The sequence below is a fragment of the Temnothorax americanus genome, unplaced genomic scaffold (assembly GCF_048541705.1).
Source record: "Temnothorax americanus isolate GAGA-0224 unplaced genomic scaffold, ASM4854170v1 Scaffold13, whole genome shotgun sequence".
Lineage (NCBI taxonomy): Eukaryota > Metazoa > Arthropoda > Insecta > Hymenoptera > Formicidae > Temnothorax > Temnothorax americanus.
The window spans coordinates 4,244,290-4,268,817 of NW_027509264.1; the positions used below are offsets into that span (position 1 = coordinate 4,244,290).

General features: G+C 38.9%; 4 protein-coding genes and 1 long non-coding RNA gene across 9 annotated transcripts; 2 read left to right on the top strand and 3 right to left on the bottom strand.

Annotated features, from left to right (window-relative positions):
* Window positions 1–21: 21 nt before the first annotated feature.
* Eya (eya transcriptional coactivator and phosphatase 2) lies at window positions 22–9,071 on the bottom strand. Of its 3 annotated transcripts, none has more exons than XM_077400190.1 (9): window positions 8,389–9,070; window positions 4,997–5,117; window positions 4,488–4,653; window positions 3,980–4,163; window positions 3,757–3,892; window positions 3,320–3,403; window positions 2,897–3,162; window positions 1,822–2,278; window positions 22–1,510 (listed from the first exon to the last, which is right to left on the bottom strand). In XM_077400190.1, exons 2-9 carry the CDS (start codon window positions 5,106–5,108, stop codon window positions 1,329–1,331), a joined length of 1,587 nt encoding a protein of 528 aa, XP_077256316.1. In that variant the 5' UTR covers window positions 5,109–5,117; window positions 8,389–9,070; the 3' UTR covers window positions 22–1,328. The 3 variants fall into 3 exon arrangements, with proteins under 3 accessions (XP_077256316.1, XP_077256317.1, XP_077256318.1); XM_077400191.1 differs by lacking the exon at window positions 8,389–9,070 and adding an exon at window positions 7,237–7,500; XM_077400192.1 differs by lacking the exon at window positions 4,997–5,117 and having other exon boundaries at window positions 8,389–9,071.
* A 14-nt stretch (window positions 9,072–9,085) lies between these two features.
* On the top strand, window positions 9,086–12,498 carry LOC143894121 (uncharacterized). The gene is made up of 3 exons (XR_013256000.1): window positions 9,086–9,969; window positions 10,989–11,075; window positions 12,064–12,498. It is a non-coding gene; the product is annotated as an uncharacterized LOC143894121 (long non-coding RNA).
* A 3,372-nt stretch (window positions 12,499–15,870) lies between these two features.
* On the bottom strand, window positions 15,871–18,223 carry Nf-yc (nuclear factor Y-box C). Its single transcript, XM_077400195.1, has 5 exons — window positions 18,054–18,223; window positions 17,294–17,426; window positions 16,747–17,214; window positions 16,479–16,652; window positions 15,871–16,388 (listed from the first exon to the last, which is right to left on the bottom strand). The coding sequence occupies exons 1-5, from the start codon at window positions 18,074–18,076 to the stop codon at window positions 16,212–16,214; spliced, it is 975 nt and encodes a 324-aa protein (XP_077256321.1). The 5' UTR covers window positions 18,077–18,223; the 3' UTR covers window positions 15,871–16,211.
* Window positions 18,224–18,369: 146 nt separating this feature from the next.
* Ift52 (intraflagellar transport 52) lies at window positions 18,370–20,767 on the bottom strand. Its single transcript, XM_077400194.1, has 7 exons — window positions 20,473–20,767; window positions 20,102–20,384; window positions 19,770–19,987; window positions 19,549–19,657; window positions 19,198–19,480; window positions 18,815–19,063; window positions 18,370–18,719 (listed from the first exon to the last, which is right to left on the bottom strand). Exons 2-7 carry the CDS (start codon window positions 20,236–20,238, stop codon window positions 18,450–18,452), a joined length of 1,266 nt encoding a protein of 421 aa, XP_077256320.1. The 5' UTR covers window positions 20,239–20,384; window positions 20,473–20,767; the 3' UTR covers window positions 18,370–18,449.
* Window positions 20,768–20,985: 218 nt separating this feature from the next.
* LOC143894117 (serine/arginine-rich splicing factor 7) lies at window positions 20,986–24,475 on the top strand. 3 transcript variants are annotated; one of them, XM_077400200.1, is made up of 5 exons: window positions 21,005–21,269; window positions 21,572–21,629; window positions 21,729–21,951; window positions 23,845–24,088; window positions 24,169–24,475. In XM_077400200.1, exons 1-4 carry the CDS (start codon window positions 21,255–21,257, stop codon window positions 24,083–24,085), a joined length of 537 nt encoding a protein of 178 aa, XP_077256326.1. In that variant the 5' UTR covers window positions 21,005–21,254; the 3' UTR covers window positions 24,086–24,088; window positions 24,169–24,475. The 3 variants fall into 3 exon arrangements, with proteins under 3 accessions (XP_077256327.1, XP_077256326.1, XP_077256325.1); XM_077400199.1 differs by having other exon boundaries at window positions 21,011–21,269; window positions 21,572–21,951; XM_077400201.1 differs by lacking the exons at window positions 23,845–24,088; window positions 24,169–24,475 and adding an exon at window positions 22,556–22,730 and having other exon boundaries at window positions 20,986–21,269; window positions 21,572–21,951.
* The last annotated feature ends 53 nt before the right edge of the window (window positions 24,476–24,528 follow it).

Genomic DNA, 24,528 nt, shown 5'->3' on the forward strand with positions numbered 1-24,528 from the left:
TATGTTTTAAGTAAAACAGAATCTTAGAATATTGATTTATTTTCAGAATAGCCGATATTAAATTAGTACCACATATAATTTAACATAGACTTGATGCATAGATGATTTTCTTCACCAAAGAATAAAGTTACTTTCACTTTCCCATTCTTTTCTTGAGACACGAACAGTCATTACATATTATATTTTCCATTATACTTTTATTAATAGCTTTGTTAACGAATAATACGATATATTCGGAAAATTTTTATAAACTGTTTTTACACATAACGATGTCAACCGTAATTAGTAACTATACTAATTCGTTCCGTCCTTTTTATTATATTACTTAATGCATTTTTTCGTTTGTCAAATAGCCTTGTACAATTCCAAAATATGGTAATAACTATATAATATTTTTACAAATATATAAATACTTTTTCTAATGCATTTATGTCCAGTAAGATTGTTATATGGCGTGTGTATAATATGTAATTGATATGGATACTTTCAAAATATACGTAATGTTGCTTACAGCTATATTTGCGAGGCTAAAGGAATGTAAAAATAAAAAAAAATACACGTAGTATGACAAATACAGGTATAAAGCAGATATAATTAATGGGAATGTAACGAACAATCAAACTGATTCTTCGCAATAAATTTGCGCGTAAAAGTATCACGGTATATTAAGTGAATGATAACTATAAAAATAACTTGTGAAAAATTATGTAAATCCATACAAGCTGTGTAAATAATGTCAATGAAAAAAAAATCTGTTCTATTAGAATCTGTTACCACATATATACTAGTAAAAATCGCTTGATTCGTTTTTATCAGAAGAAAAAGAATGCAAACGTAGTGCGTTTAAGTACATGAAACGTATATTATTATTAATATATATATCTATATATATATATATATATATATACTTTTCACAGATTTCTCAGTTTATATAGTACACGTGACTAAGTCCACAATGCTAGAAAACCGTCCGAAAGAATCTTATTTTACATATAAATCTTTGTTCTCCGAATTTTCTTGCTATCACTAAAATTTTACTTTCATTCTATATCACTTGCGGACGAGATGTCCGACCAAACTCGCGAATCATTTCAGGCGAATCGGCGAGACGTAGTTGCGAAAGTCAATCTTTCTTTTATGTATATTACACACGATAAAAGTTATAGGAATGATAAGAGCTGCTCCAGAAAAAGAATGAGGGAATGTGTGTTAAGCGCATGGTTTTATCGCTAGTTTTTCTTGTTAATCGCACAGAAATACGTGTCATGCGATTTTCCATACGACCGAAATATTTCCTGACAGAGACGGGTTTTCGTACGTGCTTTTGATTAAAGAAATCCCATTTCTAAGGCAGTATAAAGGGCTTGAGTGTCCGAGTGACTATTTATCCTCCAAAAGGGAAAGTTATGCGCCCGCGCTGCCGTTTCCTCGTCCGAATCGTCTCCTATCACCACGTACGTACATCTACGGCCAAATCGGGCGACCACCCTACCGAAACAGCTCTCCTTTCCTAAAACGAGAGAATGTAACTTTGCTACGGTTCTGCAAAAATAATGGAAAAATTGCCAAAAAGTTTTAGTTTGTTTAAAAGTGCAAGTTATACTAAATATTAATTTATATATATATTTTGTTTCGTTACTTAAAATAAAAATAAAAACTTTATAGTTTATTTTTCTGATTTTATTTGCTGGATAAACTATAAATTTAGCTGTCTTTTATTACCATGTAATTTCCGTTTCACGATGTGATCAAGTGATATAGCTGTATAGTTATACATTTTTTGGGTAATTATTTAATTGTTTCTTTATGTTTGATAATTACCAATTTTAGAGGCCGAGTATATATTCTCTATGGGAAATATTCCGCCGATGCCAAATAGCAGAACTTTAGAGAGTGCGGGCACCAGCTGCGTAGTCGTCACCAGGATATTGATGCAGTGGCTTCTCTTGTTGATAATGTTCAGACACTTCACTGCCGACGTCAACCAGTTATCAGTCAACATTTCAATCTCGGAACGCAACTGCAGCCACTGTTCGCGCTTGGCTGTACCCAGGAGGCCACCTACATTGTTCCGATAGTTGCAATAAATCTCCTTGATTTTACGATAACGGAACGCTAGCTTCCTCATCCAATCGACACCGCCTCGCACACCGGATGCCAGACATATTCCATTGTTTGCAGACGCGCACTGAAAGCCATCGGTCGCGAAATTGTAGGATGACAGGTCCTGCCCGTTGTCGTCCGACGAAACATCGTCTATGTGCACTTGATCACAATCCTACGAAAGAAAAAGTAATATATCAAATTGCAAATTTGTTTTTGCATTTGAAAGTATGAATTATCAGTTGCATAATTGCTACATCATGTACCGTAAAGCACATGCGAGCCAAATATGATTCGTCTAGGCTTTAAAATTGTTTTTTGACCGTAACAAATACAAAATTCTAAAATTCATTACGTTCTAGCTAAAATCTCACATTGCGCTATACCATACGGGTGGTCTATGTGCAGATGTTAGTTTTTAAAGATCACATATGGTCAACTTACGAACGCCGGCAGGAAGCGAACCATATATTAAGACTATACCGGACCATTCAGAGATCAAGTGTCTCAAATATTATTTGCAAATTTATAAATGGTAATGATAAGTAACATTCTGTAATACTAGAGAATATTCTTCTCTAAAAAATAGATTTAAGTATTATACAATCATTAAAATTAAATGCTATATAAAAAATACTATATAGAATATTAGTTAAATAATTGCATAAAAAATACTTGAATCATTTTTAAAATATATTTTCGAATCTATAAAAGTTATTTAAATATTCTGCTTCAGCGGGAGATCATTCTATATAAAGTTTATACATGGGAACTTGCAAGAAATTTCTATCACCTCTACGTCATTGAAGAAAAAGTGCGTATCCGCCAAAGTGAATATCATCTCCTCCATTCTATACGCCACTTGAGCCAGGAGGTTTGTATCCTTACGGTACTTGGTGGCGTATTGTCCAGTTAGCAGGGAGTGAAATACGACTATGGTTTCGTCGAGGTCCCAGATGAATATACGCTCGGGGCCGGCTTCCGTCGTATCCGCGGAACCGATACTGTTTCCGCTTCCGCTCTGTCTTCTTCCGCGCCTGCATGGCTTCGTCGTTGCCACTGGAAAGTGGACAGTTACAGGTTTTTTGTTTCTTAATATTCGTTCAGTAATATACTTCATTATAGGTATGTTATATGTTCTTTTTTTTAATATTCTTTCAAAAATTATATATTACCTTTGACAAAATATATCACGTAAGATTATATAATATATTACCTTCGATGTTTGCGGTTTCCCGTGCGGTCAGATCGCTCGCATCGTGTGTCGTTGGGTCCAACGTGAGCGCGGACTTGGTTGAATCTTCTCACGCATACGAAATAATGTTAACGTTGCGATCGTTTTGTAAAGAGCTCTCGTTAAACGTGCAAATGATTATTGTTCGAATTATAAAATCTCTCGTGTATACATCAGTTTATTTTTGAAATAAATTTAGAAATATTGAAGTTTCAGAGCGATACATTTTAACATAATTTTCAAAATTAAACTTAAACCAGTTTCCGATTAAACGACTCGAACGCAAAAGTTTCATTTTTGCACCACTGTTTTCCCAACAGTTCGCGCAACTGTCGCATTTTATTTACACAAGGAATTTCATTTATCATTTGCAAGAAATAAAAAAGAGCGCGATCTAACATCTAACAGTAAAAGATTACCAGCAAAGTTGATGTTTCCGATATTGAACGAAGCTGGCGGCGCATGATAACCGGGCACGGGATAATATCCGGAATACTGGAGTGGTACCCTGTCGTTTCCGTACAAACTACTGCTGTAAGCGCTATAGTCTAATTTCTGCGGAAGAAAAGGAGGGAAGATCATTCGCACGCGTCGGGGAAAAATCAAGGATGGAAATATCGAACACATCGAGTGCGTTCTCACCTGAGAGGCCGACGATATATTTTGCGCCATATTCGGGAAGGTTGTCGTCCCGCTATTGTAACTGGCGTAGGACGGATACTGCGTCATCGAGCTTGACGATGTATAAGAGCTCAGGTACGAGCTCTGCAAGCTTGATGCGTTTTTCGAAGCTGTCGTTGATCCGTAAGGTGGCGAATTGTACAGGCTACGGAAAAGAAAAAACCGTGATTAATTTTTTTTAAATAATGGTGATCTGCTTGTTCGAAGCGGATTGACTTTGCAAATACAATACGTACGTAGTCTGGCGATTAAACGATGATTTTATTTATATATATATATATATATAAGAATTAGATCAAGAGAACGCGTTTTTACAACATAATATATATTTTTCGCGGTTTTATTTTATTCAAATTACACTTCTCTGGAAAATGAAATATCTTTTCATCACAATTATTTTTTCAAATAAAGTTAATCTCATTACGTTTAATCAGTGGGCTGTATTTGGCGAATTTATGTTTAAATATACCTGTTGTAATATTGGTTGGGTCCGTACAGGGATCCGTAATCTGTCTTTTCCATCGAGTCCGGATATTCCTGCTCCTTTTCCTCGGCATTCTCGTCGATGTATAGTTCACCACCGGGTACGCTGTCATTCTCGGGACAGTCCTGCACCTCGTTCTTAACTTCGGTCTCTTGTATGAAAATGGACAAAACATTTCGTTTGTAAATGCAATTTTCCGAAATTTCTACATTTTGCATCTTCGCTCAACGATCTAGAATTCTAGAACGATGTTGATCGCTACTCTTTTAATCGTACTTTCGAGAAACTGATTGGAATGATTGGAATAAACGTGAAAATAGCGAAATGCGAAAAGTGCTTAAGCTATCGTAACGAGATATCAGCTATTAATGAGCGATCGTCAATGTTACCTCTAGATATATTATATGTAAAAGCAACGGGATCCAATAATTTAAATTTGATTTTATGTGGCAATATATCTATTCTACGCCAATGCAGTTGCATGTTCTATCTACCATTGTTTGCGGCGCGAGGATGCTGTACCGAGGCTTCTGTTGAGGAAGACACGTTGCCAGCATTGTCTAAAACCCCCGCTGGTTTTGTCGGATCATTGTCTTCGGTTAACATATCACTCTACTGTAATGACATAAATCACCGATTTGTATCTTTACGTCGAGAGCGTGAGAACAAATAACGAAACCATCGAAAAACAATGTAACTTGAAAATTATCGATGTCTCTTTGTTGGAAACATGTGAGATAATCGAAGAGAGAAAGAGCGAGAGAGAGAGAGAGAAAGAGAGAGAGAGAGAGAGAAATCGTAAAACACAAAATGTTAAAATATATTAATAAAAAGTATAATATACAATTATTTTTCTATTTCAGCAATCTGTAATGTAACTTAATGGTGCGTGCGGAGACGCGAATGCCATAAATTTACTCCTCGATAAGCAGTTAAATCCGTATGCCAAAGCATTAACGACCGTATATCGAGCGATTGTGCATTAACGCAATCTCGTCACTTTGCAGGTGAAGGAAGATCGCGCACCTGTGAGGTCACGAGACTGCTCGTTCGCGTGAGAACTCGATTATTGTCTGCCAATTGCGTGTCGAAGAGGTGGAGTGACTGGCTGGGTAGGCGTACACCACGAGGCACCGAAACCAGCCAATGGAACGATCCTCGACGCTTTGCGTTATGTATTCTTTATGTTGCCAAGTCACACTATCTATTATCCGTACTCCGCCCCCGTGCGCGTACATATGTCTCGTACATATTTCGCGCAAAAAGCATCAGAAGATACCTTTAAGAATTCCTCGAGATACGTGACCACGCTCGCGCGTATATACGCGAGTCTCAATTTTTCTTCTTTTTTTTTCCAAATATTATAAAAATACAACTTTGATTTTACAATCGATTTGAGTACCTTAATAACAAAGCATTTAAGCGCAATCGCTTTTGAACGAATCTCGTCGAAGATTAATCAGCATTCTGAACGAGAGGCACGAATCAATTCGTCGTGGCATTCGTTAGAAGAGCGTAGATAAATATTGATTCGGGGCTTATCGCCAGCTCTTTACTCTCTCTTCGTCGCCTTCCGCTTTGAAAAACGTTCCTTTTATCGTTGGCAAATGATTTCTATGTACAGGTTTACGTATACATAAGTGCGTTGCGGATCTTAAGAAATAAGACTTTTGCCGAATACGAATTCGTAGCCACCCTATATATATCGTTGCGGCTCATCTCGCCGCGCCGAGTCGCATATAACGCGCAGTGAAGCGAGAGATGAAAGGCACTCCGCTTATCTAAACAAAAGCCTGTGCCGAAGTGTTTATCGCGGGCGAGTTGCTTAGCTTGCCGTCTGCCTACTCCGACTGGCTGTCCGTCTGTCAACCGTCGAGGAAAACGAAATGCAGCGAAACAAGAGGAATGCCGCTGCTTATCCGCGCAAGTTTCTCCTCTCGTCCACCTAATGGCTCGGTTTACGTCGTCGACCGTAGGAGAGCGAGAGCGAGAGCGAGAGAGAAAGAGAGAGGGGGGGGGGAGGGAGGGAACAGAAGGAAAAGTAAAGCTTAAGGATGGCTACGCAAGAGAAGTTTATCGAGACAAAAGCTTTTTGTCCGAACCTATCTGGCCACATCGCGCGAAGAATATAAAAGTTTCTTGGACGTTCTTTGAAAACGTTATATTTTTGATCGGTATACAATAGCTCTCCTCATAATGGCTAGATTTATTATTGTTCGAACAAATTTATTCACCGTTAAGAGCATTTTAACTCGAAAGTTTTTTCGCGTAACTTTGTTATCCTATTTTTAATAAATGTTATTCTTCTGACTGGACTTTCTTCATATAATAGCTGGACTAGCCTCATATATAATGTGGCACTATTACTCCAAATAGAATGCGTTAATTATTATTCGCCATAACATCGAAGATTTTTTCGGTTAAAATTTTGTCGATCCGATGAATAAAATAACTTGAATTTTATTTCGGAATATCAGCGTTGAACGATTATCAAAATATTATTATACTCGGCGCACAGTACCGGCAATGAAAGCAAGGTGTTGAATCGCGAGTCTAATAATTTTTCAAATATTCAACAAATTCAAATATGCGTTAACAAAACTAACTCTAAAATATACAAATTAGTTTTTACTAATTATAAAGAGAAAACCTGTGTTTATGTTTCAAAAATGTACATATTTTTCATTAAATTTCTTTTTTTCAGACAATTTTTTATAGAATAAGCTTTAACTACCTTATCTTAATATCTGAATAAAATTTCTCGAAATCACGTTTTTATTATTTCTAACTTTGCGGTCCTTCACCGTGAAGGACGTCACACACACTCGCGAAAAAGTATAAATAAATATTAAAACTTTATCACTTCTATGTTACAGAACGTTATTTCATACGAGCATTGTTCGCAGTTTTGTGAACCGTTATACGAAAATAGTTGGATAAAACTGTCGTTAAGCAGCGCGACAGGCTTTTCGGAGAGAACGTATTGTCCGATACTACGCAATGGCCAATTAAAATACATTACTGCCGTAACGAGCCGAATGAGATGCACAAGTTACGCATGCTCAATTGATAATGACATTTTACGCGCGTATGCGAACATCCGCGAACAGCCGTTCACGGCTCTCTCTCTCCCTCTTTTTCTCGTTTATTTAACAATTTTAGAAAAAAAAAATGTGCACGTATAGAATGTTTAGAACGTTTATGCGTTTTTATTTTAGGATAGATTATTTTAATTCCTGGTATACCTAACTAACGTGAAAAGGATAATTATCTCTTTTCATATATTGCATACACAAGAACGTTGAATTGAAAAAAAAAATCACTCGAAGAGTATTCTCTTCCGGAATTGGATTAACTAGTAAAATATTAATAGAACCAATTTAGAAAGAGAGAGAGAGAGAGAGAGAGAGAGAGAGAGAGAGAGAGAGAGAGAGAGAGAGAGAGGACATTATTAAGTTCTAAAATAATAAATTATAGTTTTGAAGATACATAACGCGTGTTACACAAAATTAATATAATATATAATTTTTATTTCGGTAATCTCCAAATATACAAAATATACCACGCGCGATACGAAAGACGCGCGTCAAGAATTTATTTGAATAAATTAACTTTTTAACCAGCCTACGTACCTCTTTTCTATATTTTTAACTCGCATTTTTTTGCAAATTTCTATTCTAATCCCTCTGTATATTTATATTTGCCGCACTATAGACTATATCGACTTGTAGGAAGATCTACTCTCACGCGACACGCGACACGATCTGGCATAACGACAAATCCTGATTCGACATACGTGCGCGCTGCGAGAACGAGAAACATTCCGCATTAGCACAGAGCGGTCGTCGCGATAAATCTAACGAAACGATATCGATCGGAGCCTTACGTTCCGTCGCTGCTGGCTCCCAGAGTGCTCCGGACAAATATTCAAGGATGTCGTCGGTGATTTCCTCCCGACAACGGCATCGTTACATCCCGGGCCCGGGGGTGCGTAACGCGCGCGGGCGGATTCACTTTCCTCGCATCTTCCAGGACCACGGGAACATCGTGCCGCGCGTTCGACCACCACCCTCCGCGTTACCTTTCGCGCACCGCCCGGCACCCAACGCACATACGTATACCGCGTCTCCGCGCGCGTCTCGATACGGCGATCCACGTCTTCGAAGTTTCGGTCACCGGGGCCGGTGCCCGCGCCCGCGGTCCGAGTGGCGGAGGACGGAGGACGTTCCGCGGGATCACCGCTCACCGCTTCGCCCGTTCGCGTTCGCGCGGCCAGGGGGATGCGGCGCGAAGCCCCCGAGTCCTGGCCGTGCACCCGACGCACCCGACGCACCGCCACCCGCGCGCGATCGCTCGCCGCGACCGCGACCGCCAACGGTGCCAACGCCAACGAGAGACTCGCGACGCGCGTTTAATTTAGACTCACTACCGCATCGCGCAGAGACGCGTCGGCGGGTCCTCAACTCCTCCGTCCGTGTGTGCGGCGTGCGCGCGTGCGAGAGAGCGCGACACGTCCGACGTCCGACGTCCGCTGTCCGGATACGACGGGTCGCGTCGCGTCGTCGCGTCGCGTCGTGGCCCGTTGTGGAGCGTGGAGTTCCGAGTTCCGAGCACGCGAAATGTCGCCTGCCACCCCCGCCCGGTGGTCACGTGGTCACCCGCTCGGCTCGGCTCCTCTTCTCGCCTCACCTTTCTCTCTTTCGTTCTCGCCCTCTTCGTCTCGTCCAGTCGCCTCTCTTTGTTCCGCGCTCTCCCGCTCTCCTCTCCTCTCGTCCTTCAACCTCCGCTTTTCTCCCTTCCCTGCCTCTGGCTCTTCCGTCTTTGTCGCTCCCTTTCCCCGTTTTCCTCCTTTTCTTCCAAACCGTCGCGTATCGCTACTTGCCGCGCGAATTACGCGATTCCTCCGAAATGAGAACGCGTACGTTCCTTCCTCTCACTTCTCTGCCTCTTGTCGCAATCGTTCGTCGTATCTTTCTCGCTCTTCCTCCCATTTTATTATTTATTTCTACGTTCGCGCGCAATGATACCGCTGCTGCTCGCGATAACGCGTATCTCTATTTAGGATCGCATAAATTGCTTCTCCCTCGCGCGCATTCCTTTTTTCCTTCTTTGTCTCGCTCTCGCATCGGCAATCGGCATGGGGCATGGCTGGCACGGCGGGCGGCGGGCGCACACCGAGCACACAGGTCGCTCGTTAATTAGAGCGAGAGGATACAACGCGAATCGCGCGCGTGGTGGCATGGCGCGTGTGGGTGATGGCGCGAGAGATAAGGAGGGAGAATCAAACGCGACGACGACGCGCGAGAAGGACGGAGACAGAAATGAGGAAAGAGAGAGAGGATCTACCCCTTTACATTCGAATACGCGTCACCACTTGTCACCGTTCGTTTGTACGAATCGTTCGGCACGGACGCTCCTCCCTGGCGGGACAAGTTTTTCGGAGAAAACGGCAATTGAAAGGATCTAGGTATGGCCGATCTTGATAAGAGTCGTGGAATGCGTGTTTTTTAGTTTTAGGATCCCACGAACGAACCGGTGTAAAAAGAGCGTCGCTCGGTTTTGCGCCATTCTCTCGCGTTGTGCGGTTTTATCTTTTGTTCCGCTCGATATCAAACTCTTTACTATTGATATATAGATTTATAGATATAGATCCACGTTTGTTTCCAAAAACACGTCAATTAGTATCGAATAAAGAAGCGAGAATAATAATTGTCCGATATTCTTTAGTCCTTTAAATAATTTGTCAATTAATCTTTTATTTTTGCATCCGTGTGTGTGAGAGATAGAAAGAGAGAGAGAGGGGGGGAGGGGTCTCGACGGTCTTTCTTGGCTTTTAATTTTCTTTTCACGCGGAGACAGAGAATTCTTGACGGGAGGTCCACGCCACTATCCGGCAATCCGGCACTGGCGTCGTACTACGGTATGGGTTCCTGGAAGGCGAGAATGTCCCTGCGTCCTTTTTTCTCGCTTTATCGATTACGGCGCGATAAAGGCGCCCGCGCCGCGAGACGTCTGCCGCTTCCTCTGTCACCGCGCGACAAAACAAATTAGGGCCTTCGCCATGAGTGAAATTATGGAGGGCGAGGGATATGGCCGTTCGCGAGATATTATTACAGCGAGGTGTACACAGCCCTCTGCCTTTGAACCTTTAAAATTAAGAACCCGCGCGTCTCGCACGCGGATTGACTGGATTGAGGAACCAACGGAAATTTATCTTTGATCTTCAATTAAAAATTATTTGAAATCCCTTTTTTCCATCAGAAATATTGCACTTGCGTCTCTCGTAAGAATTTTTCTTAATATATTTACCATTTATATGCGTATTATAAAATTAACGTAACTTATTAATTCTGTCGGAAGAATTAAGACAAGTAGGAGAAAGTTTGAGAGATAATTTTTTAAACCGACACTTTCGTTGAAAAATTAGAACGTTGTATAACTTTGTGCAATGTATTTTTATAAATTTTTAAATAATTTATTTGTCAGGATGCTGTATCTTTTGGGGATAAACTTCACGCTGTGGACTTTTAAACTCGAAACCTCTTTGCGGCTAATGTAACTGTAACGGCGAGGGTGAGTCTGCATTTTTCAAGAACGATGACGAAAATGAGGAACAACGTGGACGGCAATATAATTTCCTACGTCCCGTACCAACGTCCATTGTGCGTTTTCGACCAGCTTGATGGACTCTCAAATTTCGTTAAAAGTCTCGCTAACGTTACCGCGTAAAAGCATTTCGAGAAACCTTCCCGTTTCGTTTAAGCGCTGCGCTCGCGAACGCTTTTTTCGCGCGTGTTTCCCAGTATTATTTCGTTTACAAATGGCACCTGTAACATCTATTTAATTGTTATTGCTAGAATATGCCTAAATATGCATACATTTGTCTTGCGCGTTTAACGCAATTCTTTCTTATTAACCGTTGTAATTTCCGGCAAAATTATCCCCTGCTAACAACCAACGACGGACGTACGTTTGTAAAATAATAGCGAATATTCGAGCTACGCGATGGTCGGACGTCGGAGCTTTGTGACGAATAACAAAGGAGAAAATGCTTTACACATAATATATATGTTTGGTAAACGCGAGGATAGGATAAATACGGCTAATCCACTCTCCAGTTTTTGTATTTTCACGGAACGTCGAACACGGGAATCTCTTTGTGTTTGTACGAGTCCGGCCGCGTCTCATTTGTCTCTTTATTGAAAACTGTTAGATTTGCCGCAATTTGTGTTGTTCGCGTATTCGGGGTTGTTTTACGTAAGAGTTTTACATATGTACGCGACATTCTTCAAACGGGATAATATAAATGTTGTTGAGTCAACTTAGAAACGTATGTTCAATTTCCACGCGCAATGTTTTACATTTGATTATAAAGGATAAACGTTTGACCTAAATTAATTTAAAAGAATTAACGATGCTATTTATAATGCCCTCCTTTAAACACGTCAATTACGTATCTTTCCTAAATATTAACGTTAACAGTTTGAAGAAAGCTACGCGCGCATGCTGAACGCGAAAACCGTCTTCCACTATCGGTTTCTCATACGAATCAAATTTTCAGCGGCCTCTCGAAGGAAGTGGCGATTCTCGTATCGCCGTGTTTCTCAGGACAAATGCGATACGCCGCCTTCGCGAAAGATATATCGATTCTAACGTGTGCGACGGATGTTATTGCGTTTCTCAGGAGTGACTCGTTGCAGAGACGACGGATATAATAAAGAGATGAGACGAGCTGGAGGTAGAGACGTGGCGTCGTCATCTTGGGCTGGCCACAAACTGCATGGCCGGTGAAGAAATGGCGGAATGCGATATTATAGTTGGCGCGATACCTTTAGATAACGATATAATGGAATAAGAGCTTCGCAAATCGCAAGAGAAAGAGCGAGAAAAGGGAAGAAAGAGAGAGATAGAGAAAGAATACTCGGTTCGGTCTTTCGAGATATGCGGGTGGCTTGTAGTCGTCTTCGATGTATTAATGGCGCACATGTATACATAACGACCACCCAGAGGTATATGTGTACGAACACTTTAGGAAAAGTGCCGCGGTACATATAGAGACGTATTCACGAGACGGCGCGCGGCGGGTCCGTGGGTTATTGTTAACAGCACGTACGCCGGTAACGTTATTATATTTTTACTTACGGGATGTGTGAATTAATGTTTTTACTTATTTTAACAATCATTTTTTTCTCGTCAATTTCAGCTGTTTTCATTTGTTACATTCTTCTAGAAGAGTTCAGGATTGAAAATTGGGAATTGAAGATTTTTATTTCAATCCTTTCTCTGCGATAAGCGATAGTTGGAAAAATTAACTTGATGGTTCATGCAATCGGTATATTTCAGATGGTATACTAAAATGAGGGGAAGGAGGTTCGGCTTTCGTAGTCAAGATTTTTGTTATTGTTTCGGTATTATGAAAGATGTAACAATAATCAATGATTGATAACTGGAGCATTTTATAAGCGTTCGTAGAATATTGTTCATCGATCATTCATTGGTTCAAGCGTTCGGAGACCTTCGCGAGGATCATCGTGAATCATCGTGTCAAGTTTACATCGGCATAGGATCGCAAAGAGTTTAATGGATATAAGTATTGTGACACATTCGTCGACGAAGATCTGAAGAAGATTGACGAGATGCTGTACGTCGATGTAAATATATAATCTCGATAGGTTTTAGAGGCCAACGCGCGCTTCTTTTGCAATGAGTAGACGACGCGTATACTTGAACTACATATCCTGCGAAAATGGATATGCACACGTGCGAAGATCCTGCGAGTAAGTTTTGGGCCAAAGCTATAAGTAAGCGAGATATCTCTCTCCCCGTTTCGTCGTGCGCGTATGTGGAAGACGGATGTACATATGTGATGAAGATGTTGGTGTGAGTTAGGTACGTGCGTCTCCCTTTGTTATACAGGGTGTTCTATCTTTCCGACTCAGTGTTCAGGTAATACCGAGAACCAAAGTATACTCTGTGACCACCGTTATTTATAACCGATCAAAGAACCGCATGAAAATTACGAGTTAAAAAAGTTTTCCAAAGGACGATATCAGAAGTCATTGATTTTCTTGTTAAGTATAGGATTTAATGACAGAAACGTGGAAATGAGATGAAATGCTCTCCAATTCCACATGTTTATTGATACTTTTGGAAATACTTGGGATATTAAATATTAAAAGCGACTTGCGAATTTAAATAATTAATTCGTTTTATGTTTGTCACTCAGTTTTCATATGTCTTCTCTTTCGCCGAAGATATTCTCTGTGTGTGAAAATGTGTGTGTGTGTGTGTGTGTGTGCGTGTGTGCGTGCATGCACGCAGGCGCAGGCAGCTGTCACCTTACACCCATGGAGGAGACATGGGGCTGCGGCGGCCATTCTCAACTTATCTCTAGGATCTTTGTAAACATGTCGTGAAATCCGAGTATTTAGGCAGTGGCGTAGATCGCGGGGTGGAAAGGATCTATCGGACGCGATCACGGCGAGGAATTAAAATCAAACGATCGTCAATAGTTCCAGTGTAATTTCGGCGAATACAAAATTTCGAATGCTTTCGGCTGCGCGAAAATTGCCTCCACCCTTATCGTATGTGCAACAGGGAATTCTCGCACGCGATTCTGAGAATTATCTATTTTTTTCTTTTTACATTTTCTATGCCTTTTTGCAGCACAGAATTGTGTGTTTATCGATATATTATGCCCGGATTATATTGTATGGTTCGATGACCGATTGAGATCCTTGCCGGACCGGATGTGACATGCTGCGTGCTCGTGGTTTCCCTGACAACCCGGGACCGCGGCGGCAACGTCAGTAAATAGAGAACACGTCTTTGTTCCGTGCTAATAAAAAAGGAAAAAAAGACGCCCGGGTTATAGGTCACATATCGAGACCTATTATTCTATGTCCTGACGGTCTTGATTTATTAACTTGCATTTAGGATTGCGCCTAATGATGTTGATCGTTCGAAAATTATGGGGGGACCGTTGGAAAAATTTATGTTGATATTATATTTTACCAACTTTAAGATTGCTGATCACTCAAAAATAATAAGATATGAAAAATATTTCCCGTAAACGTTATCGCGGAATTAAAAATGCTTAGCTTTTCGTACATATATCTGGTAGATAAAAATAAATTTGTTATATTTATTTAATTTTACGTTAAATATTTAAACGCTTAAATGGAAGTTAACGTTTATTTATAACGTTTAATGTTGGAAAGTGAGAAAATGTAAAAAAAGATAGCCGTGACAAAATCTTTGCTAAGCAAAAATTTATTTCAAGTCGGCGAAATTCACAAGAGTAAACTATATATATATATACATTGTTTTCTTTTCAGCACCCCGTATATATTCGAGGGTTTCCCTCGGCGAATTGGTATTCCGATCGATCAAGTTTTAATACATCGGCAAATATCGGCCGCCAACGTCTCTTTAGCTGGCTCTTTATTTTATCTTACTCTAGATATTTCATTCGCGTTTAAGTATTTTAGTTGATTCCACGTAGAGAGATAATAGATGAATTAAAATTAGATGAAAAGAGAATATTTATTACGTTAAAATTGAATACTTAATTTTTGAAGTCAAGAATGTTTTTAGAGAGAGAGAGAGAGAGAGAGAGAGAGAGAGAGAGAGAGAGAGAGAGAGAGAGAGAGAGAGAGTGTCTACTTATTATCAATGAACAATAATGGTATAAATTCCTATATATATATATATATATATATATATATATATATATATATATACGCGTTCCACGACAAGCGAGTGATTAATGAATCTAGCATATAGTTATTTTCCATTTACATTATGTTTAATAGCGTCACGTTAATGCGCATATTAACGAATTGTAATAAGAATACGCGTAGTTACTGTTACGTGACATTTCGAGGCTATTGTAGAGATTCTGAGCGTCAAGACTCGCCAGACAAGAACCGCAGCAACGTGAAACATAATACAAGTTGCACCAGCCAGTCCTAAGCTCAGCCATGCGAAGCAGGCAGCCAGCGGCTAAGGAACGCGACGTACGAATCAGATTACATCTCGCGTTGTTGGCTGCTTATCTTTATTCTTCACCTTACATCGCCTCGATTCACCTCATTTCGCTTCAGTGACCAACCCTTCGATCAGCTTATAATAACGCCCGGACGCCAGACGTATCACGATCAACAGAGATATTTTCGAGAAAGAATTTCCAGATAATAACTTCGAAGCTACGGGATGTTTGAAAAGATCAAAGCATTCGGCACGAGAGATGAAAGATACATACTTACATCGTGAAATAAATGAGAACCTTTTAGCGGATAAAAAATTTATTAAAACTTGGTTTGATAACTAGCGCGTCGGTTTCCAGCGAATAATAAAAAAGCCGATACAGTATTACAATGAAAATATATTTATTACATTGTGTAGATAAATTCATCGATCTCGTAGGTGCTAATACTAATACGTAGACAAAGAAATGCGAACAGAAAAGAGGAGACAATTATTCTAGACATTAATTATAATTTCTTGGTAATTTCAATACAAGACAATCATTTTTTTCTCTTTATTTCAAAAGTTACTTGTTAAGGAAAAAGATGTTTACGTCTAAACGTTGGCAATTAATTTATCGAATAATTTCAGTTATAAAACGATAATCTGGTTTATCTTTCTTTTTCATTATATTGTGTTGTATATAAATACATATAGCTAAAGTGTTAAAGTTAATTAATATTATTCGGTATCAGCATTGGAGGCTTGTAAGAAAACAGGACCTCCTTGAGAACCTTGTGCAACTTGTATTAATTGTGGTTGAGTCTGAATCGGAGCGGTTTGGATTATAATTGGTTGATTGCTTCCGCCTTGCACTTGCATGCGAATCATCTGCAATTGCTGGGGAGTCAACTGAATCTAAAAAGGAAAACAAAAAAAGAAAAATATCGAAGATAACGTGCAATTAGACAAATAAGATCATTTTATTTAAAAAAATTTTATATTTACAGGTATTTGTTGAATTTCGCCGCTAGGAGTGACGATCTGTTGCACGATCTGTATTCCTCCGGCTTGTGCGGTGGATGTTTGTTGCGGTTGTTGCAGTTGAATGATTTGTTGATTGGATGATTGCTGTGGACTTTGAACCGTAACCGTTTGGGCTGTAGCGGTGTTGGTACTCTCCTAAAATTAATGAAGTCGCAAAGATAATCATAAAGATTAATTATGCGCACATATTTCTTTTGAAGCAAAAATAAAACAAATGATACGTATGTACCTGTTCTACCGGACTGCCGATGTTGATGGTCTGGATTTGCCCACCAGAAGGTTGAACAATTTGTATGGGTTGCGTAGTAGTGCCACTACTCTGCACACCTTGATTCGCCGAAGCTTGTTGCTGCGCCAATTGGAAGTAATAATGAACTTGATCCGAATTCATAGACGTACGTACAGTGGCCTCGTTCTGCGCCTTACTTTGTTTTATTTCGTCTCTAGGTACTATATCTATGAGAAAATCAAACTGATCATATTTTGTAACTGCCATCGCAATGTCATTTCGTTGAAGAGTTCGTCTCTTATTATCTTCCGTGTGCACCCAAGCTCTAAGAGTCAGTTCGTGTATAAAGATCTCCGCCGCTTTGGCAAAAAGCATCGGCGCCTCTGCACTTATCATTTTTACGTCTCCATCTAGTTTCATGATCTTTTTTATCCTTGCCAATGGTAAAGATTGCGTTTTAAGATCCATCTGTGTGTGTAATAAGAATATTCATTTAAATATTGAAAGAATAAACTTTATTGGGATTATACCGTACTGTCTTACTAACAGTTGTGATGTTTTTGATTTCTTCCATGACTTTTGGCCAGAAATGAGCCAATGCCTGTTGAGCCTCAGAATTGCCTGGCGAGGCGATTTGTAAATCACCATTTGAGTCGCCCTCTACTTCGCTGTCTTGATTTCTAAACACGTAGAAAATATCTTTTTATAACTTTATGTATTTTATATATTTAGTTCTACTTGTTGCAAAAACCATAGTTTTTTTATTGCGTTTCGTATCGATTTATTACCAACAACTGTTGGATTTGTAAAAATTTTGGCTAGGTATCAATTTAATATAAATATGAAAATTTCAATTTCACATTATATACGTGTCTAATGTTAATACTATAAATTAATTAATTATGAATTTCTACAATAAAAAAAATTGTAAAAGGTATAATCCAAAATACATCAAATCTCTTCCAAAGCTAAAAAGTCAATAAAGGTTTTGTCGAATGAGAACATTGTTCAACTCTTAAAAATAATTTTAGACATTTCAGTACGCGTGAAAGATGCTTGTAATAAAATATGCCATCTCTTTATTATATTCTTGTTATTCTGCAATATCTCAGACGTAGGTATATCTTTTTTATTGCGGTAAGTGTACTAAAATGAAATATACCGCGTATATAGATTACATAGAAATTTAAAGAAGAATTATTCCACAGATGCGTATATTATCCTGTTTTACGCGCACATATTTTACAGTGTAAAATGCCGTATGCAATAATATATAACCTAAAAATCATAGAAATTCGTTTACTTACGCATTTACGAAAAACACGGACATTCTCGTAGTGGCTTATTTGTGATTTATCGATCGAACTATTTTATTATCGCAGACTAAGCAACCATGGTTTTTCAAATTATATTTTCAGTGAAAATAAACATTTTGAGTCTCAGAGGCAAGAGGCAACGGTTACGATTGGTCGTGCTTCTGTTATATACCCTGCTCTGCTGCATTCTCTCGATGTTACGGAGAACGTAACTGCCAATCCAAATATTCTGCATTGCCGACAGATGCTACGCGACAATAAAAACGTATCATATGAGATTCGAGAGGAAAGTTCAAATAAAACATACTTTCATTTTCATTAAATTTTAATCGATCAGCGTATCTATATAAAATCAGCTATAAATTACATTTTTTCTATACAAAAATTTCAATCGTGCATTGCCTTATAACTACAGATTTTTTGAAAAACAGAATTTAATACTTCTTTAGCGGTGTGTACGTCGGAATTGTTTATCCTTATTATACTTCCAAATTCCCTGATATAATGATCTAATTCTTTGTCATTTGACAGCTCCTTCGTCGCCATATATTTGTTGGTAAGCTGTGATAATTTTAGTAAATCAGAACTGAAAGCTTCATCTAGATCAAACAGCTCCAAAGCAGGAGGAGGTAATTCTTGGAAGCTCGGAGGAAATGCCTGTAGAATTATTTCGAGTTTGCGTAAGATAAATGTGAATGAATTTTCGCGAAACGGACACAGAGAATTAGATATATTGTACGTTATATACTCACCGAAGCTTGCGTGGGAGGTAAAGGTGCTTCAAAATGAGGTGGAATTAAAGTAAGTGGTTCATGTTTTACTCCTAAAGCCTCATACGCTTTTATGCAAGCCGGTATCATGTTTAAATTTATAGAATAAAAATGATGTTTAAATAACTTGGTGTATTCGCGAGGTATGTCGATATTATCCAAGTCTTGCGTGCAAACTTTTGGATTGTCAGCTTGTCGCGTTATGTCTGGTACAAAGTTGTACTCCCAAAACTGCACGCGTAAAAATACAATTTGTCAATTGTCTTTCGTAGAGATTTGGTAAGAAACCTTTGTAGTGTATAATTTATATATTTAGTAAAAAGTGTACCGTGATCCGTGATGTCTATGTACGACAAATAACTTACTTCTATATCATCCGTACGAAGATCCATTGTTTCTGTGACATTTAACTCAAAAAAGTCAAAAATCATTTCCCGCAATGCATCATTCCTCTCCTTTTCTATATAGGTATCCGTCAACATTCTAGACGAACCTAATACAACCAGCTTGCCATTACTGTTATTTATACAATGATACGCGCAGATTGGCCTATTCATTGGAACGGCAATTGATCCACTGGATAAAGCAACGACAGACGGTTGCACTACGTTTAACGTTGCGCCGTAAGGATACAAAAATTTCATACCGCTAAAATAATCATTTATCAATAATTGGAATTAGCACAAGTTGAATTTGATATTATAAGATTGTCTTACATGTATTCATCGTGATTCTTTAGAAATATGGACTTATTTGATAAGCCTTGGGAGATTAGAGATTCTTTAGGATGCGTCGTTTGACTGTAACTCATACGGGCTACACTGTCTGCAATTATAAAAATTAAAATGTAGGTTTTCATATATATATTTAGAAAGAATTTCTAATAGAGAGAAGAAGAAGAGAGCACAATCATCTTCTCTCTGAACATTTTACGTACCATTATTTACCATGATGCCAAATTCTTCCAACAAAAAGTTGATGTTTGTATTGGACTTATTTTCACCACCTTCACCAAGCGTGACAAGAACGTTGCCACCAGAATTTAAAAAAGTTCTAACGGAGTTCATTTCGAGTTCGGTAAATTTACTTAGCGGTCCTGGCAACATTAGGATCTTGGCGTTTGCCAATGATTCTTGCGATATCGCTTCATTATTCCTAAAATATATTCGCTGAGCGTAAGTTTTTCAATTTAACAAGAATATTGAGACGAGATTGAAACAATTTATATATACTATGTAATTAACGTTTGTTTAGTAAATTTTAACTTACTCGATAAACTTCCACTTGGCTTTCAATTTTCGTTGAAGTACTTTGAAGTCTTCATTTAATTTTCTTTCATTTTTCGATATGTCAAAGATAACAATGTTTTCATTACCACCATCGTCACCGCCAAAAGTTGCGCTCATTCTTGGATTATTGTTATTGTGTAAATCGTAAATCGGTTCGAGAGATTACTCGTAGCGTACACTGCACAGCAATCCGACATCGCGACGTTTCATTTGATAATTGTCGAAATGCGTGCACGTCAAAACATAATTTAATCGCGTCATCGCTATGACAACCACGAGTATATAAACATCGGACACATACCCTACTCAACTATATGACCACAAGATAATTATCGATAATTATTTAATTACCATTCGCACATGCTTCCCTCAAGCAACATAATGTAATACCATAATTAAATATTGTTATTCGCTTTGTAATATTTCATGATATAAATTATAAATAAGACTTTTTTTGACAATCCTGACATTCTGGCGATGTAAATACATACATTAATTTTAAAAACCCCTGATAATAATTTATTTCTGACTTTAATATTTCATTACGTGCATTACATATGCTATTTTCTACATTTTATTGATTTTATTTTCGTCACAAGAGATAATAATCGATAACGTTACTGCTCTTTAATTATCCCGGTTGATAATTATGAAACCTAACTTGGTAACCGAGCATTCTGAGATTTCTGAGCACACGTGTCGTTGGTCGGAGCATCGGAGTTTCAACGTCCATTGCGATACGGGCTGCATATGTCCTCTCGTCGTCCTCGGTAGTGATTGGCCAAGTAAAATTGAACCACGCGTGTAGCGGATATTCCTGGTCCTGGCCCAGCCTGGCATTGGTGCCATTGGTGGAGATAATCGTAAATATCGTGGTGAAAACGCTGTTGTGAAAAATTGGTCGAAGGTCGGAGCTCGCGCTCTCGGAGCTTCGGAGCCGTTTCTAGCCATCGGAGGGGTTTCTAATCAATTTGTAATTTGTTTCTCTCGAATCGATAACGCGAAGGGAGGTAGGTAGGGAGCTGTCGTTGGCGATCACATATTTTCCAGAAAGCATGTCGCAGTTTCGACGTTCTTTGTAAAGAATTGCGGATTGCGGCCGCGAAACGCGAAAACTCCACGAAGCTGATAAGATGAGCAGCAGCAAGGTATAAAAATTCGGATTTTTATTATGTCAGCGCAATGTATTTTGGAAGTAATACAACGTTGTCGTTTCGTTACGTTTGGGATCGTGTTTGTTCAAATGTTGAAAATCTCGGAAAGAGTTATTAACTCGAATGAGATATGAGATTTATAAATTATTTTCTCTCTTTGGGGTTAAATATACAGAAATGAGAAAAATGTTTGGTCGATTTTTATTGTTTTACATATATTTTGGTGGGGATACTTTATTGTGATTTTGCTTTTATATATACATATATATGTATGTATGTATTTGTTTCTTTATTAGATCTCGCGTTATCCCTCGGATGGCAAGGTCTACGTAGGAGATTTAGGAAGCAGTGCTAGTAAGCAACAATTGGAAGATGCATTTTCCTACTATGGACCCTTACATAACGTTTGGGTTGCCAGAAACCCTCCTGGATTTGCCTTTGTCGAATTTGAAGATCCCAGAGATGCAGAAGACGCCGTGAGAGGACTGGACGGTCGTATTCTATGTGGACGACGCGTTCGTGTCGAATTGTCGAACGGAAAGAAATTAAGAGACAGAGGCTTCTCTAGAAGAGGTGTTGGGAGACCGTTTCATCCAGAAGATAAATGTTACGAATGTGGCGAAAGGGGTCATTATGCTCGAGATTGCCACCGTCATAGAAGTTCTCGTAGAAGAAGGTAAGTCTTGGAAATTTTTTCTTTTTTAATGAAATCAATCATTTTATACTTATTAAGTATCAAATTTATATATATATATATATATTTTTTTTTTATGTATTTAAAAGATTATACATTGAATTATATTGGGTGCAAAGTTTCTGACTTCTCGCATACATTGTGGAGAGTTATCTTGCAAAATGGAAAAGGATTGTAACATAGTTATAGAAAAATATAGAGAAGTAATACTTAATATCTCTTGTTATATGTGAACTCTGATGGGAGTTCACATTCATGATTACAAAGATTTTACTTTGTGTTAATCAACTATATTTGAATTTAGCCCTTCAATCGGGCATTCTTTATTTGATATTTAATAATTAGGAAACAAATATTTCTATCGAATTACGTGAGATTTATTTGATCAAATGACTGTCGCAATGTCATTGTGCCAATTTCACTTTGCAGTTATGAAAAAGATTGTATATAGGTTCGATTATTTAAATAATGGCGATTATAAGCTACTTAGACATAATTGGTAATGATTGAAAGAAAGCAAAGATATTTCTACAAACATAAAGAAATACTGTAAAGCGGCCAACGTAATATTGCCCGTTATTTATAGGAGTTGCGGCTGAACGTACAGCACACGCATGTGAAATGTGCGTTGCTACCCGACATTGTCGCGCGAGATTCGCCTTGGGTTCACGTTTGTGATACGCACCGCGCGTCGTAGTTACAGCGTAGAGCACTCCGCATCTACTTTGGGTTTCCCTCTGCACCCTCTGCGAGCGAGAAAACGCGGCAAAAACATGGGCCGTGGCCGACTGGACACGGGGTGGCTAGTTCTGCGCACTGCTACGATACCGATCCGCTGACCACTGACCATCACCCTAAATCGAGAGTTTATGCACGTCTGGCACTTCTGGCGTTCTTCGTTCAGCTATCTGTGATTTCCGCCTAGTCGTCGTTCTCGTCGTAGTCATCGTTGTCGTCGTCGTCTTCATCATCGTAGTCATCGTCATCGTCGTCGTTGCCGTCGCCGTCGCCGTCGCCGTCGTTGTCGTCATCGTCGTAATACTTAACAATTGTTGAGAGACAAACTTTCAGCGATCCCGTCTCTAGCCACTCTTCATCCGTTCATCTCGGACCCTCTCGTAATTTCATCTGTATAAAGGGCTCGTCCGCTCTCCCTTCTCGGCATAGCCATCGCGCGCACGCAATCCACAATTGTCCGCTGTAAGCACACACACAGCCAGGAAAGATGGTATATAAGTAGAACAGTCAAGTATATATTCAACGAGGATTAATGTATATACTTGCTGAGCTATACTTTGAACATGAATAAATCCACGTTACGTTATTACGTGTAAGCACACTTGCATGACTCGTAAAGGTAGTTGCATTTATTTATGGAAATAATTTGTTAGTCTTGTCAAATAGGACGTGCTCAAAGATATTAAATAACGCCTTTTTATGAATACGTGGAGTTTGAAAATTAACCAACGGTATATATTATTTATACATCGGAGTTCGAATAACTGATCTGTTATACTAACGCGCATTTCGGAGAGGGAGGGAGAGAACTCACAATCGCGGTATCTAAATATTATATATTTTCAATGTGCGTGTTTATAAAAGATGACAAACTTGTTATATACCTAATAAGTACGTAAATTAAAGGTTCGACGGAGGATCAGGTTTTATTATTATCGGTGGTAACAGATCGTTGTCAGTAATTTTGGGGATAATACGCGCTACATAGAAATCGATGGAAATTGAATAAAAAAATATCCAGTTTTAAAGATCGTGTTTCACATTTATGTTCCGTAGTAATGGGTAGGCAAAATAGGCAAAAATATATACACGTGGCTATATTATTTTGAAATTTATTTATTACAACTTTTACTTTAGGTGGTCCCGCTCGCGATCAAAGTCCAAATCAAGATCAAAATCGCGATCACGATCGCGATCGCGCTCACGTTCCCGCTCAAGATCTCGCAGCAATCGTTCGCGCTCGCGTTCATCACGGCGCAGCCCATCCCGCAGCAAGAGCGTTTGCGTCAAGGATAAGTATCGCAAGAAACGGAAGTCTGCTTCCAAAGAACGAAGCAAGTCGAAATCTCGATCGGGCTCCAGATCGCGAAGCAGATAAATGGTAAATATATATAGCGAACGTCGCTTACGCTGTTATCGTATCGTTGAACGAATGTAATACATTGCGAGTTTCTGTTTTAGTGGATACGGATTTAACTGACGTTTATCGGATTTCTTTGACTTAATTAAAAAGCTACAACTACAATCCCTTCAACAGTTCAACCACGCGCAGATTATTTAGCATATATAAGACTTACCTGTTTTTGTAATATGGATAGCGTATAACAACTTCGTATAAACGAAGTATTATTATTTCATATGAAGGAGGAAACATATATATTGTTATTTTACCGACTACGGTTTCTTACAGTTCTGTGTCACGTTCGTCGCTCGCATATTTAAGTTATTGTAGGCTGATGTTCAATAAAATGGTAGCTTTTTAGATTTGCGCGCCGTTGTATTGTACGTTGTACCGTGCATTTAATCATGTCCATCTCTCTG